General features: G+C 39.8%; 1 protein-coding gene across 1 annotated transcript in view; it reads left to right on the top strand.

The window, feature by feature from the left end:
* NEB (nebulin) overlaps positions 1–16,494 on the top strand; it is a 172,543-nt gene that overhangs the window by 34,654 nt on the left and 121,395 nt on the right. Inside the window, exons 31-42 of the mRNA XM_034786087.1 lie at positions 989–1,096; positions 4,892–5,203; positions 6,182–6,388; positions 7,091–7,195; positions 7,360–7,467; positions 7,985–8,296; positions 9,719–9,925; positions 11,520–11,624; positions 12,673–12,780; positions 14,452–14,763; positions 14,909–15,115; positions 15,770–15,874. Of these exons, the coding sequence (XP_034641978.1) occupies positions 989–1,096; positions 4,892–5,203; positions 6,182–6,388; positions 7,091–7,195; positions 7,360–7,467; positions 7,985–8,296; positions 9,719–9,925; positions 11,520–11,624; positions 12,673–12,780; positions 14,452–14,763; positions 14,909–15,115; positions 15,770–15,874 (2,196 nt within the window). The remainder of the gene's footprint in view (positions 1–988; positions 1,097–4,891; positions 5,204–6,181; positions 6,389–7,090; positions 7,196–7,359; positions 7,468–7,984; positions 8,297–9,718; positions 9,926–11,519; positions 11,625–12,672; positions 12,781–14,451; positions 14,764–14,908; positions 15,116–15,769; positions 15,875–16,494) is intronic.

Here is a 16,494-nt window from a genome sequence, read left to right as displayed (position 1 = left end):
GCGGGGCCGGGAGCCCGGGGGTGCGCCGGGCCGCCGGGGGCCGGCAGTGCTGGGCGGGCCGGGGGTGGTCGGCCGGGGGCTGGGGCCGGTACCCCAGGGCCCGAGCCAACCCAGGCTGGAGCCACCGGGGGGCCAGCCTGGGCTGCGCCTCCTCCCCCCACACTCCTCTTACCTGCTCCAGGCTTCCCGCAAATCAAATGTTCGCGGGAAGCAGGGGAGGGGGCGGAGACTTTGGGGAGGGGGCGGAGTTGGGGCGGGGGTGGGGCGGGGGCGGGGCCCCGTGGAGTGTCCTCCGTTTGGAGGCACAAAATATGGTAACCCTACCTAATCCTGAAGCCTTTACTTAGGTAAATTTCCCATTGACTCAGTGATATCCAAACAGCTTTTGAGCAAGGGCCTTCTCTAGACTTATTTTTTGGTTCGATGGCTGAACCCAAACATTTCCGGGGGTGGGGGACAATGTGTGCGTTTCAAACCAACCCCCCCGAAATGTTTCAAATGTTATTTTGAATTGACATTTCATTTTGAAAATGTCACTTTGAAATGAAATGTTGAAATGGTGGTTTTTTAAAACGTTAGATCGATTTCAACATTTGCAAAAAATAATCCGTTTTTTCAGCAGAAACTTTTACTAAATTTGACCTTAATATGTGAATAATTTTGATGCCCCCAAAAATTCATGTTGGGGCAAATTTACTATTTGAAGAAAAAAAATTACATAGTTCTAGACCTCGTTTACTACCATTGTTAAGGCCATTTTTCCTAGAAATTGCCAAAAATGCTAACTGAGAAAATGAGACCGTTTAGCTACACTGATTTGAAGTGACTACTTGAAAACACTGAATTATCCTTGTAGTAAACTTGAACAGACCTAAAAGGAATGTTACTCAATGTAATATTTGTCATACAGAAACATGAGTTTACAGTAGTCTAAGATTATTAACTACTCGTGATAAGAAAAATTGTTGGTTCTTTTTTTTTGTTTAAGGCTTATTACAAAGCAGACTGGAAAAAAACAATTGCCAAAGGGTATGATCTGAAACCAGATGCCATCTCTGTAATTGCTGCTAAGGCTTCCCAAAAGATTGCCAGTGATGTAAGTATAATTAATTTGGATAGAAATTGGAGGATCTACTTTATTGTAACTTTCTGCAGCACATAATACTATACTCTGAGCCAGCGGCATATTATTGCCTAGGCCAACAAATTTATAGTAGCAGCATTTTTGTAATCGCGGCATCAGTGATGCCACGATTCTACCAATCATAGCACGTATTGAAACCACCAATGACGGCGCGACGCCATTTAGTAAACATTCTTGTGAGACTCACAAAAGTTAATAATATGATCGGAAGGAAGAAATTAAGCAGTTCTCAGTTTTGGATCCATGCGCGGTCCCGCACTATAAGCGAAATCACGCTATACAGACACGCATTCAAGCAAGGGTCCGCTGTACTTGTAATTTTATTTATAATAAAACTTGTAAATGTTCAACTATTTGAACTAAAATGAATCTAAATATCATTAAAACAAATTTGTAAAAAAAGTAAAACAAGTTCATATGGGGCCGGGGGCGGCAATTATGCCAGGGCCTAGGTGCGGCAAAATCATTAATCTGCCACTGCTCTGAGCACTATTTTGTGATGCTATGCAATTATCAACTGGTCTGGATTTCCATATGGACTTCAGAAACAAGCTGAATACAGTCATCTCTTGACTCTCTGAACCCTGGTTACCTGGCAGTCTGGTTTATATAGTATGCCCACCCTAAGGTCTGAATGAAGTTCTGGTCCTGCCAAGTTCTTTCAAGTTCCTCTTGTGCAGTTTATTTGTGCAGAGTTCTGAAGCGCTGTAGTTCTAGTCCTCTGGCACGCCTGGACTCCTCAGGAGTTACTGTTTTAATTTAGATGGAGTATATGGGCCCAAAGAGTCAACAAACATGACCTTGAACTGTCCAACCTTAAACACTTTTAAAAAGGTTTGGTGCACAAAGACCTCGGCTTGCTTAGTACCATGGCAAGCACAGCATTAAAAATCCTGTTAACCTTTTATTAAAGATACAGAAAGAATGAAAAACAGTTACAGCATTTGAAATGTAAAGTACTAAGTAAGGCTTTCGTTTTAACCATATTCCTTGTTCCCTTTTGGCTGTAGATAGCTTTTAGAAGGAATCCCCCCCCCCCCCGCCCGCCCTTGTCTGACAATGATAATAAAGACAACAATAACTGTCCTTTTGGGGGAAAAGAGAAAAAGTTTAGTTAAGAATGGCTGGAGCAGTTGTTGTTGTTGTTTGTTGTTAAAGTCTGATCCCATTTCCTAGAAAACAAAATGTGACAAACACACAAAAAAGGGATAAGAAGAGAATGGCAAAGATAGAAAATACAGCTTCTGTCTTGACTTTCACTTTTAATCTCACTGCTGAAAAACACAGACACACACACATGGTCTTATCAGCCATTTTGAGTCCTGGCAAACTTGTGTCAGCATCGGGCTGTTTAGGGAATTGTGTTTAGCTGCCTCTTTCTGGTCACAGGCTTCCAGAAGTATTGCAGAATATGCAGTCTTGGCTGGCTATGCCAGATTTTTATTAGACAGAAAGCAAAAGGAGAGGGATGAGAATGAGAAGCGGTAAAGGGTATGTTTATATAGTGAGCGGCAGCAGACAGCAGCGAGTCTCAGAGCCCAGATTGACAGATTTGGGATTATGGGACTTGTTGGGGGCTTTCCCTTTGCCCCTCCCCTGGTTCTTGTCACACAGACAGAAAGCAGAAGACCAGAAGTCCAAAGTGTAGGCAACGCAATGTTTATTGGGGTTAAGCAAGCAAGCATATCCATAGCTTTGCATGCCAGTAGAACCTTTCTCCCTTGTCCCCGTTTTCCCCACCTCCTCCTCCTTAGCAGGCTTCATACCTGTAGTGCATGCCTCTGGTCCCACCCCTTATAATTTATGGTCGTGTTCCATTCTGGAGCATCGTGAGTCTGGGGGCTTCAGTACTATCTCTTTTTCCCATATGTGAGGGGTAAGGCCAGGCTTTTCTTTGGCTTTTAGTGTTTTTTATGCCTCCTGCCCCCACCCCCATCCTCCTTGCCCCTCTCAACGGGTTGCTTGAAGTCCTTCAAGTGTGTCCTCGTCTATTAAACTCCCAGTCTACCCAGCAACAGGTTAGCTCTGTTTCTTATCTCTCTTCTCCCCATCTGCTTGTGGGCAGATGCAATACAAAGTGTCTTTGTTCTTTGTTCACACCTATTAGTAAGAATGTAAAAGTATCAAAAATCAAACCCAAAATTCTATCCCAGGCTAACAAACAGGCCTATATACTAACAGGGCTCAAGCTACAGCACTAAAAATAGCTGAGCAGATGTTGTGGTTCAGGCTGGAGCTTGGGCTTTGAAGCTTACCCTCCTCCCAAGGCTTCAGAGCCCAAGCTCCTGCCTGAGTCGTGATGTCTACACAGCTATTTTCAGTGCTGTAGAGTGAGTCCTATGAGAGCAAGTCTGTCAACCCAGGCTCTGAGACTTGCTGCTGCGGGCTGTATGGAAGAGCCTAAAGCGGGGAAGAAAATGAACATATGGGAGGATGTGTGCACATGTGTGACACAATGTCATGTCCCCGGTGATGGTTGGGATTCAGCCAGAGCTGGTGGAGATGCCAATGTCTTCTGGCCTGCTCTGGTCGGGACATCTCTCGGGATGAAGAAGGCCTGGGATCCTAGGAGACAGTGGGGATGGCACCCATGATGGTGAAGCTTGCTCCAGCAGCTGTTGGCAGAACGCTATTTCTTCTGCTAAATTTTCCCAAAACACTTTTATTTTTAAGAACCTCAAGATCGAGTGTTGGGTGGAGTAGTCCATCCTCTCATTATTTTGTCCACCAATAACCTAATTTCTGACACCAATTTCACTCCCTTTTTACTCTTGAGCTCACAATTAGGGTAAATTTGGACGTCCACTTATCACAACACGAGGCAACTGCAGTATCCACTGGTATCAGGGAAGCCCAGCAACTTTTAAATCAGTGGTGCCAGCTGAGCAGGCTTTGAAGTCTGCAGAGACGGGGAACCCTGATTAAAATTCACTCCTGTCCAGCATGAGCACAAGACCTGTGAACCACTCAAGTCCCACTTAAACCCGACTCCTCCAAATACCTGAATCCTTACCTAGATGTTTTGGAGCGTTTGGTGGTTTGGGTAGTACTGTAAGAAAAAAAACGGCAATGGGGCTGTGAGAGGGAGTGGAGTAGAGCCATAAGATATGACAGACAAAAGGTGTAGAGACAGTGAGGGGGAAGAGATATATACTGTATCTCAGAGCTGCGTGAATACTGGATTTTTCCGTTTGCTGGCAATTCTGAAAAACAGAAAAAATATGACTTCAGATTGAACTGAAAACAAAATTTTTCAAAACTTTCAGCAAATAAAGAAGTAAAAAAGTTCTGATTTAACAGTTTGAATTTTTAAAAATAAAATTGAAGGAAATTTCAAAATGAAAAGTTGTTTAGAAGTGAAACATCGATATGTTTCATTCTGATATTTTTCTGAATTTTTTTTTGGGGGGGGAGGTTTGACACAAACAGTTTTTGCAAATTCATGTAGGTTTTGCCAATGTTTTAGTGTCACTGAATCTGCTTTTCTCTGAAAAGTTTTGGCGGAAACATTTCTCCCAGCTGTGCTGTCTATATCTATGTGATAGGTATAGCTTGGAAAGGCTGAGGACTGAAAGCCAGCAACTCTCTTCCCCAAACCTAATTAATCAGTTAATGTCTGCAAAATGATTTCAAGATATATGTTATGAGCTGTAATTATAACTGTATTGAATTTCAAAGTGTTAAACCAATCATAAACATGTCTACCTTTTCCAAAGGTGATAAAGTTTTGTTTTCCTTTTTCTCTAGTACAAGTATAAAGAATCATATGAGAAAGAAAAAGGCAAACACGTTGGATTCCGTAGCCTGCAGGATGATCCTAAACTGGTTCACTACATGAATGTGGCCAAAATGCAGTCAGAACGCGAGTACAAGAAGGGTTATGAGAGCAGCAAGACAAAGTATCATACACCCCTAGATATGTTCAGTGTGACAGCTGCTAAGAAAGCCCAGGAAGCGGTTACAAATACCAACTACAAACAGCTACTACACAACTATACGCTCTTGCCGGATGCGATGAATGTGCAACTACCAAAACATATGATGCAGATTCAGAGTGATGTATGTAACTTAACTTTAGTTGGTTATACAATTTTGCCAAAAGAGTTGAGGCTAATTAATAGCCAGTGGCAGATTAAGGCAGGATGGAACAAACAGGGGTTCGTTTGGGGGCACTAAGTTTTCCAAAGAGTTATAGTGATTATATATAGTGGATTCCAGGATACTCCCTGAACAAACAAACTCTAGCTCCAAACATTAAATTACTTCCCCGCCAAGGAACATATTTTCTGATCATAAGTACATTTCTCTGGTTGGTGTTATTACTTTCTAATTGTATTGTGATATTACTGTTTATTATTTGTATTGTGGTAGCATCTAAGTTTTATCTATATATACCTATATATAATATCTCTGTGTAGCTTAGAGTCCAATTTTTTGTTTCCTCCCTTCCCCCTCACTCCCCAGTATCTTCTAAGGATTTCATAAATAGATCACTGGAAGGATCTATTTTGTTGAAGGATCCTTTACGTTTTGTGCCTCATCTCCATTTCTCCCCCATAAAATACATACAATAGCTTTATTCTTCACATCCTCATACTGTTTTAGGGCAGGTCCTGAAGTCCATTAAAGCTGATGAAAATGTTGTCTATCAGGCCCTAAAGAAGAAATTGCTGAAGAGAGAGAATTGTTGAGAGTAAATTAATTAAGAGTGTCAATAAGACATTTATTCTAAAAAAAATGATTATGCTTCCTCTCAGTTTTCCTACTTTATCCATCAAATTTTCCCCTCGAATGGGTGCATTTAGCTTCCAATGGGAGTTCTGAACATGAATCATAGAGAAGAATTTAGCCCTATATTTTGAATGATCTTTAATTGCATCCTATATCTTTGAAAACCACAAGTGAGCACTGATCAATTTTGCTCATATTTTTCTTTCAACAATGACCAGGAAAAATTCAAAGGCTTAATTTCTTTTTGTGTGTGGAAATTCTGATTTCTCTTACCCCCTTTAACTTCTCTGTTTATTTTGTAAAAAGAGTCTTTACAAAACAGACTTCAATAACTGGCTAAGAGGAGTTGGTTGGATGCCAATTCAGTCTTTGGATGTGGAGAAGGTCAAGAAGGCTACAGAGATTCTCAGTGAACAGAAATATCGCCAGCACCCAGACAAGCTAAAATATTCCATTACAACTGATGCAATGGAGCAGGTGCTAGCTAAACAGAATGCGCAGACCATGAATAAGGTGAGAGTTTGCTCAGAGGAACCTGGGTTTCTATATCAATGCCTCAGTCCTGCAACGTAAAGCGCACTGAAGTCACTGGGGTTCCATATAGGTGCATCGGTTTGCCGGGATGCATCACTTTGTAGGACGGGGGCCTCAGACATTATGGAAACACCATAGTTAAAGGTGTGCTGCAATTTACATTAAGAGCAAGATTATAGCTCTATGTTCTGTTTGGATTTTATTGTGTATCCTCCCCATATGTACAGAATTGTCATTCTTTGTGTGTGGGGGAAATACTATTAGTAATGAGTGAACTGCAAAAGCTTTGGAATTCTGATTTAGTTTGGATATGCACTCCCTGAAATGAGGATTCTTCTCTGAAGCTCATCCAAAGCGTTTGGGACACAACCAGTGGGTCATGGAATGTGTACCTGAGCGCACAGAATAGGGAAAAACAATATGTACATTGAAAATCTGCAGTTACAGTCTGTTGCTTATGATAATATAGTTTGCATAATTTATCATAGAAAGTACAAAAGAAAGATGAGGGAAATTGTCACTGCGCTATAGATAGTTTTTTGTATAGGTTATTTGTAATACTTATGAAGTTTTGTGCTGCAGAGTCTTATTTAGCACACATGAGTCAAATGAAAAGAATCTCTTGTTTTATAATGAATTGCAATGTCTTTTTTGATATTAAATATCACTTTGAAATTGCAGAGGCTCTACACTGATAAATGGAACAAAGAGAAGACAAGCATTCATGTTATGCCGGACACTCCAGAAATTCTGCAATCGAGGGTGAACCAGCTCACCATGAGTGATGTAAGCTGTCATAATCAAGCAGGACATTCAGAGTCAGTTAAAAATGCACTCCTAAAGTGGTGCCCTTTTAGTTCTCATTTTAAAATATTTAAATGCCGATGCAGGGCTATTAACATTTCCACCTTCATAACAAAAACTTTGTTCCCTTTTATGTTTTGGATTAGAAATTATACAGGGCTGGCTGGGAGGAAGAGAAGAAGAAGGGTTATGACATGCAGTCAGATGCTATCCCAATAAGGGCAGCCAAGGCCTCCAGAGACATCGCAAGTGATGTAAGTTCTATTTTTAGATTTGCACTCAGGTAAAATTATGAAAGGGATGTAAACTAAGAGGAATTCAGGCTACTTCATGTATAAAACAAGTCAAATTTGGGCTGATTCCAACCCTAGAGGATATCTACTTCACAACTGGTTTTTGAAGCCTCCTGGACAATCTAGGTTTGAATGACATGCTTGGTGTGGTAAATCTTGGAACAGTTCTTGTTCTGAATATTTATTTCACAAGCCTCCAGTGGATCCTCTGCATATTCTGTACCCCTTGATCATTCTTGGCTTGATCCTGCAAAGTGCTGAGCACCGTAGCCCCATGAATTCAATGGGTTACTTATATGCTTAAACATATGCTTAAGTGCTTTGGTGGATCAGGGTTGTGGTGTTCAAAATTTTGCAGGGTTGAGCCCTCTGTGATAGAGCAAACCAAATGTTTTATACCTTTTTTAAAAAAATGCATACTTAATAATGCATTCTTCTGTATTGAGTTTACCCTGATATGTTTATTTTCTGCTTGCAGTACAAATACAAACTAGCCTATGAACAGGCAAGAGGAAAGCATATTGGGTTCCGTAGCCTTGAAGATGATCCCAAGCTGGTGCACTTCATGAAGGTGGCTAAGATGCAGTCTGAGCGTGAATACAAAAAGGACTATGAGAAGTCAAAGACGAGATTCCACACCCCAGCTGATATGTTCAGTGTAGTGGCAGCCAAGAAAGCACAGGAAGTGGCTACCAATACAAACTACAAGCATCTGCTCCACCATTACAATGTTTTGCCTGATGCTATGAATCTTGAATTAGCCAAAAACATGATGCAGATACGGAGCGACGTAAGTGAAAGACTACAACCTTTGAGTTACCAATTAAGTGATATTTAGTTTATGAATAAATACCATAGCTTAAATCCTAGAGTTTTATAGATGAACTAGTGCAATTGTATATCAACATGTAGCAAGTATAAAAGAGCAGTCCATCAGTAATATGCACATTGTATTTCTTAGAATAATCTGAAATATTAAACTAAACTAGTTTATAAAGAATTTAGATGGAATCAGATGGCAAGTTTGCCCACTTTGTTTATATGCTTGTTACATGTGTTTATAGCTTACAAGTCCCATTTGACTCAAGGAGTAATACTTGTGTGCAGCCCAAGCCAAGGAAAGCTTCACTAACCGAATCATCAGATATTTTCCAAGAAATTATCCTTTCATAATTAGGGGAACCAAAGTTGGGCCCTATTGTGTCTCAGAAGGATGTTTCCAATGTATAGTGTTACTTAGGGATACTTCCGAGGTGATGGAGCTTACACACTGTTTCTCAAGGCTTTGCCTAAAGACACAATCTAGTTCCTTTTATTGAGAGGGGCTGATCCTGCAGCCCCATTTGTGTATGCTGTAGCTTCACAGAAGTAATTGGGATTGGAATTGTATATGGAATGTGTAGGAATATAGGCCCACATTAGATCTGGGCGAACCATGGTTTCAATTTGAGTTGGGATATTAATGTGAACAAGAGGCCCAAAGCATGGAATAAAAAAGAATGAAACCATAAGGAAAATTAGTTGTTGTGTTAAACTTGTAGTGACCCTTCAAACGACCAGTGTTATCTTATTCAAGGATTGGGCTAAAGTAATAGAAATAAAACATGGTTATGGGGTTTCGTGTGCAGTAAACAATTGGCTGTATGAAAAAAATGCCTTCATCTGACCTGAGCTAAGGTCTGATAACTGGCAATGACATCACTTGCTTGTTAAAAGGGTATAAAAAAAGTAAACTCTTAAAGAGTACATTGCTAATACCTGCCTGACCAAGCTGAAGTTGACCATATGAATCTGAACATCCTTGGCTTTAGCCCGTTTGTAAGTATCTTGATCAAATGCTTATAAATGTTTTGTTACTGTTTGGATGTAGTAAATTGCTTATTAGTTAAGCTTTTAGGCAAGTTTAGGGCAATTGTATAAATACCATTTGGTGTTCGGATTTAATAAATGAATTTATGGTTAAATTAGACTGTTGTGGCAGTACCCTTCATAAATAATAATAATTCCAATAGAATGCAAGAATGGGCCTTAATAAAACACACAGAACTGCTGTAAAAGGATGTAAACTTTGGATACACAAAAATGATTCCATTGTATTCATTTAAATGTACATATGTTCAAAAACTCAAAGAAACACTAAACTTATTAAACAAGTAGAAGGGGACTCAGAATTTTTCATGCATCAGGCTGATTTATTTCCTTCTCCTTACAGAATCAATACAAAGCTGACTATGATGAATTCATGAAGGGTGTGGGATGGATGCCAGTAGGCTCTCTGGAAGCTGAGAAGAATAAGAAAGCTATGGAAATTATAAGTGAGAAGAAATATCGCCAGCACCCAGACAAACTGAAGTATTCCAGTCTGATGGACTCTATGAACATGGTTCTAGCTACAAATAATGCTAAAATTATGGACAAAGTATGAAAATATTTTGTCACAATTCAGTTATGCATGCAGTGATAAAAGACAAATTGGAGAGTCGTGTGAGCATTTCTTTTTGAAATGATCAGTTCTGGCCACAGATGACTATGTTGGATTCTCATTAACTTTATCCCCACAGGCCTTGACACAACCAAGGAAAAAGCTGGCCACAATATGCTAAGAAATTCAGAAGGGAGTAGATCTGAGGATTCCTTTTTGTTAGCAAACCATGCTCACTGCAAGAGGACAAGTCAAATTTTCAAAAGCGCCAAAATGTCTTAGGAGCCCAAGTCCCAGTTCCAAAAGTACCTACGTCAGTTTTGAAAATGAGACTTAGGCTCCTGAGTCACTTTGACAGTTCTGAATATTTTACCTGAATTATGTTGCTGTGATCAGAAGCCACTGTGTAATATGAACGTACTTTGTAGTTACACTTTAACTTTTCATTGCTGATTCGCCCGCTGAGCTGCCATCATCCATTTAATAGAAATCAGCTCAGTACTAGAATGCACTGTAACAGGGACAAAATTAAATGGATCCTGGATCCACCAGTGTTTTAGGCCATCACACAGGCTCTTAAACCCAGTTCCCTAAGATGAGCTCTTATCTACCTACTACTGAGATCCTGCCATTACTCTTAAGCTAGACAGCCAAGTCAGCCTGCCTCCTGAAGGCAGACAGCTGACAGCAATGAGCTGCGTGCAGAGCTATTGCATAATACTGAATAGTTCTTTCTCTGGGTACAGAACCCGAGGATTCTGCTAGATTCTGTCACTAGATATGTTTGAACACATTTAGGAAGTTAATCCTTCCTAGATGCACTAGGTATGGTTAGTAACCGTCAAGCAGGTATGTACTATGGGACTGATTCTTCTCTTCACTTATATCCCAGTATAACTCCATTGACTCTAATGGAATTATTCTTGATTCACAATGTTGTAAGTGAGAAGAGCATCAGGTGTGTTTGGGGCATTTTTTTAGCATGTCAGCAAACTTTGTCAGGTCCCATCACACAGGAGAGTTTATAATCCTGTAGTGTTAGGAAACCTTAAGGCTAGGTCTACACTACGGGGGGGGGGTGTGGATCGACCTAAGATACGCAACTTCAGCTACGTGAATAGCGGAGCTGAAGTTGCGTATTTTAGGTCAACTTACCTGGCTGTGAGGACAGCGGCAAGTCGACCGCTGCTGCGCTGCTGTCGACTCCGCTTCTGCCTCTTGCCGCGGTGGATTTCCGGAATCGACGGCAGAGCCATCGGGGATCGATTTTATCGCGTCTTCACTAGACGCGATAAGTTGATCCCCAATAGATCGATTGCTACCCTGGCGGGTAGTGAAGACGTGCCCTCAGACTCAAATTTCCCATGTTTTGCTTTATCCTGCAGAGAGAAAGTAACTAGACAGCTGCATTTTCAAAATAATTTAAAAGAAGTAATATTTTAAATTAAAGGCCAAGTTCTGTCCTTGGATTCATACACTGTGATGTACATGCAATCTGGGGACCTATTTGGCCCTTATAAAAAAATAACTGTGATAATAATGTGCTATATTTTATTTCTTTGTTGACATCTTTTTTTATTCGCCCTTCCAGCACCTGTACACACAAGCATGGGAAGCAGACAAGACAAAAGTTCACATCATGCCAGATATTCCAGAGATTGCTTTGGCAAAAGCAAATGCATATAACATAAGTGACGTAAGTACTGCTACTCAGACTGATTAGTTGGCACTATCTTTCAGTTATCTAGTATTAGGAATAATTAAAATGACAGTACTGTAGAATCTCATTTATTTACCCTTCACTAATCCATAGTAATTTGCACTCAGCAAAGATTTCATAGCAGAAACTGTAATGAGTTGCCACGGTAAAAAACAAAATATACTGCAGAATATTTATGGGTACATTATGAAAATATTAACATAAATAATTAAAACGGGATTTGTAATTGTTAAAATAATAGTTTGGGTATCTTTGAGTTTTTTATTTGTTGTTTTTCCTCCCTAATTTATAAAATTTAGTCCATAATCCACAACAGTCTCAATTTTTCATGCAAATTAGTGTGCCTCTGCTGTATGTAATAGACAACATGGGCCAGTTTCAACTTCTGATATCTAAATTTCACTGCTAAAATCTGCACATGTAAAATGAGGAATGACATGTATAGATACTATCTTGCAATGCTGTATCCATCTGTTGTCTCTTGCTTTATACTTCGATTGTAAGCTCTCTGGGCAAGGGCCGTCTGTTTGTTCTGTGTTTGCACAGCATCTGGCACAAGGGGATCCTGGTTCATTACTGGGGCTCCCAGGCAGTATGGTAATCTAAATAAATAAATAATGTACCCAAAAGTAGATATTTTTTTATTGCATTTTTGAAATGGTGGCCCCTTCCTTATAGATACAATTTGTGCCTTCTAAATTTTCACCAATATTTTTGCACTTGAAGAAACAAATCAGGGTCTTTTGCCCTTCTAGTTACCTAGCTGCAGGTGCAAATCAGATAGTTAGAGATGCAAATATTTTGCGCTTAATTTTGAAATATTGCCCCGTGGTGTGCCTGAATGCCTTAAGACGCTTGTTGTATGAGTGTTAAATATATGAGGACAGAGCAGTGCTACTGAAAAGTTCTTGTTTCAAATGATCACATATATGGCATAGTTTATTCTGTTTTTAATATGCATTAGTGCATTTTAAAAAAGGAATATTCTCTTTTTTTTTTTTTTTTTTTTTTTTTCAATTTACAGAAAATGTACAAGCATTCCTTGGAAGAGTCTAAAAGGAAAGGGTATGACCTCAGAGCTGATGCTATCTCCATTAAAGCTGCCAAAGCTTCCAGAGACATTGCTAGTGATGTGAGTTTTTAAAAGAGGAAACTATCTATTGTCAAATATTATGAAGCATTCATTTATCGACTTGATTCCATTTTGGATGCTTTTATTTTCTATATTGTTTATAAATGTGTTTAATAAGTATAGCTTTTGTGACATTATATTGGCTCACAGTGATCAAAGAGCAATTACTTCATTAGGAAGATAGGGAGATACATAAGGAGCCATTCTAGAATGGCGCTCATTTAGAAAACCAATTTTACTTGTGTAGTACGAGTCGTTTGTCAAAGTGACTTTGCTGGAGCACTTATATATATATAGCTATATATCTATATAGCTATATAGCTCTCTCTCTCTCTCTCTCTCTCTCTCTCTCTCTCTCTCTCTCTCTCNTCTCTCTCTCTCTCTCTCTCTCTCTCTCTCTCTCTCTCTCTCTCTCTCTCTCTCTCTCTATATATATATATATATATATATATATATATATATAGTAGCTGCATGCTTTAGTTTAGATATATACGTGTTACTCCTTAATTGCTGCATTATGGAGTTCAGATGTTAACCTCACCAATATTTGAATGGAACCAAGGGCACTTTGTAATAAATTATGTTTGCTGCTAATACTGCAATGGTAGGAACTGATTACTCAGCTTGTCTCTGTTTAGGTGACATTTGCACTGAAGTCAGGGGGGCAAATCCTGCAGAGAAAACCAGTACAGAGTTTCACTGTGCAAAGGTGGGATGGGAGAACAGAACTCAGGGTCCACACTGAGGTTCCCTGAATACCAGTGTTCAGGCTTTGGGTGTAGCAAGGACAAAACTAGCCTATGGAAGGGGAAGGCTGAAGGAGCTGATACTGTGTTGATCCTCAAGATCTTCCCCACAGCAGCCTCAGAGTTACAATAGACACTGCAGAGTGGATCTGCAGCTGCTTCATAGCCTGGGAGAAGGTTTCCTCCCTCCCAAGCCCTCTCCAAGGAGCTCAGTAGTGCAGATCAGAGCCTGATAGTGGGTCTGTGCACTCTGCTAACCAGGATTTAGGCCAATGGGAGTGTTGCTTGAGTATGGACTTAGTTCGGGTTTAAGGTTTTAATCCGTTACACTGTTATTAAGAAAACAAAACTCAGAAACTGTGGGAAGCAGCTTCTAAGTTTAAAAACAATTGTTCAGTCTTAGAACTAAACATAACCACAGAGGTCATTTGATCTTCAAACTTGGGCCAAACTCCAGACCTGAGCTCAAAGTGTTAGTAAAATAAAATCCAAACATTTTTCAAAGGGATGCCTCCTGCAAATTGGGCCTTCCTTAGTTTCTTATCAGTCTCTCAATCTTCTCAAAGTATGTGATGCCATGACAGTGAGATTCAATAACAGCTGCTCTCAGAGGCTACATGAGGCACTGCAAGGAGCATGGCATTATGAAGAAACTTTCCTTTTCATGAAAAAGATTTTTAGGACAATTCTTTTAAAAATGTCCCTCATAAAGCTCAAAGAGGTAGGACCCCTGAGTTTTTTCAAGGGTTAGCATCAGGTTAAGTAGAAAAGGCTACTGGTGCTGTGTTTGCCACAGTGATTTTTAAATAGTGTATTTCTAATGGACATGGATTTTTCTCAGAGGAAAGGTTGCTTAATTGCTTTCTCAATTTGATTTGTTATAGGCAAGGTGGTTTTAAGGCCTTTTGTTCTGTTTTCTTCACAGTACAAATACAAATTAGGTTATGAAATGGATAAGGGGAAACTTGTAGGCTTCCGCAGCCTCCAGGATGATCCCAAACTAGTCCATTTTATGCAAGTGGCTAAGATGCAGTCTGGTCGTGAGTACAGGAAAGCCTATGAGACCAGCAAGACCAGTTACCATACACCTGCTGATACATTAAGTATCAGGGCAGCGAAGGAGGCACAAGGTAATATAACCAACACTAACTACAAACACCTGCTGCACAAATATATCCTCCTACCAGATGCAGTTAATGTGGAACTGACCAGAAACATGAATCGGATTCAGAGTAATGTAAGTTACTGTTTTTTGTTCTGATTTGGCCACTGCCTATACTACTTTTTCAGTTGTGTATGAAGATTTTTTTTTTCAACAAGAGAATTTTTCAGTTGCTGAAGTTTGTAAAATGTGTTTTTCCTTTTTGTCTTCTGTTTTACAGAATAAGTACAAAGAGGACTACAATGAATGGTACAAAGGACTTGGTTGGAGCCCTGCTGGTTCTCTGGACGTGGAGAAATCTAAGAAAGCCACGGAAATTGCAAGTGACAGGAATTACCGCCAGCACCCAAGCCTTTTCCCCTTCACAAAACAGAGTGACTCCATGGACATGGTACTAGCAAAACACAATGCAGATGTGATGAATCAGGTGAGTGGATACAGTGAAAATTGTGTATGTAAACTATCACTGTGTAATTCAGTATCACTGCCTTTCTCCAACATTGCTTAAAACACATGCTTCCCTGGCAAACTTGCTTTGCCAGGATAATTAATTTCTTTTTAAGGTGTGAGAGAACCAACCATTTACAGATTTCTTTTACCAGATCCAAGCACCCAATTACTGGCTAAATAGTTTCTTCTCCCATTTTTCTCAGGGTTAGATCATGCCATTGTTACTTGTACAGTCTCATTTATTTTCATTGGCATGATATAAATGTTAATTTCTAATTCTGGGGTGTGGGAGGAGAACTATAAGCTTCCATAACAGCATTCAGAAGTCTAGTCAGTACAGGTCTCTTCCTGCCCTCTTTACTAAGGAGAAACACTGGCTTTAAACAAATGACTGTGGAACAGACTGATAGTCATTGCTAGAAATGCTCATTAAGGGCCTGATGAATTGACCTCAGTGGGAGCAAGATAGGATCCTAATTCACTTGAATCATGGATTAAATCAGTAAAAATAAATACAATCAGCAACTCTCTCTCTCTCCATAAACAAAGTACACACAGAGAGATCTATCTATCATTCATATTAGCATATCTGGTACTCTTTTTTTTTTTTTTTTTTTTTTTTTTCCTGTAGCATATGTACACTCAAGCTTGGGAGAAGGATAAACTTCAGCTTCATGTGATGCCAGATACACCTGATATTCTACAGGCCAGACAGAACATGGCAAATTACAGTCAGGTAAAGAGTTTTAAAATACTTTAGACTGTAGTTCATTTTTGAATATATTAGTTCTGTTTTCCTCAGTGAAAGGTGTCCTGTTATTTAAGAGTAAATATTTGTTATGAACTAGAGGGAAATGAAAAATAGATGGGACTTCAACTCCTATGTCACTTGGGAGCTTCTGAAAATTTAATCCTAAACTCTTGCTAAACATAAATATTAGCCCTGTTCAGCAAGGTGAACTCAGAAAAAGGCTTAGTGCATTCTTTATACCTCCCACAGAGGTGTACAGGGTCCTTCATGGCCTCAGTCGGAGTAGGTTACAAATTCCTTGTTATAAAATTCCAGACCCACTATGTGCAGGTTTCTCAACCAATCATCATGGACCCACTGGGCACTGTGATGTCCTGTCACTTTAAATTTTGAGCACTCCTCTGTGCAAAACTTCACCTTCATGTTGATTTCAGTTTTGGTGCCAGCACAATGAAGACACCACAGCAAACAGCTGTGTTTCCATCAGCTCCCTTTGTGTCTGTTTGTCTGTCTCCCTCTCTGCTGGGTTCAAATATAACATACTGGCAATGAGGAATTTATATTTCACGAATAGCCTCTGTTCCCACTGCCTGAAGAGAAGAAAT

This window comes from Trachemys scripta, chromosome 11 (genome assembly GCF_013100865.1).
Source record: "Trachemys scripta elegans isolate TJP31775 chromosome 11, CAS_Tse_1.0, whole genome shotgun sequence".
Lineage (NCBI taxonomy): Eukaryota > Metazoa > Chordata > Testudines > Emydidae > Trachemys > Trachemys scripta.
This window is presented reverse-complemented; position numbering and strand designations above follow the sequence as displayed.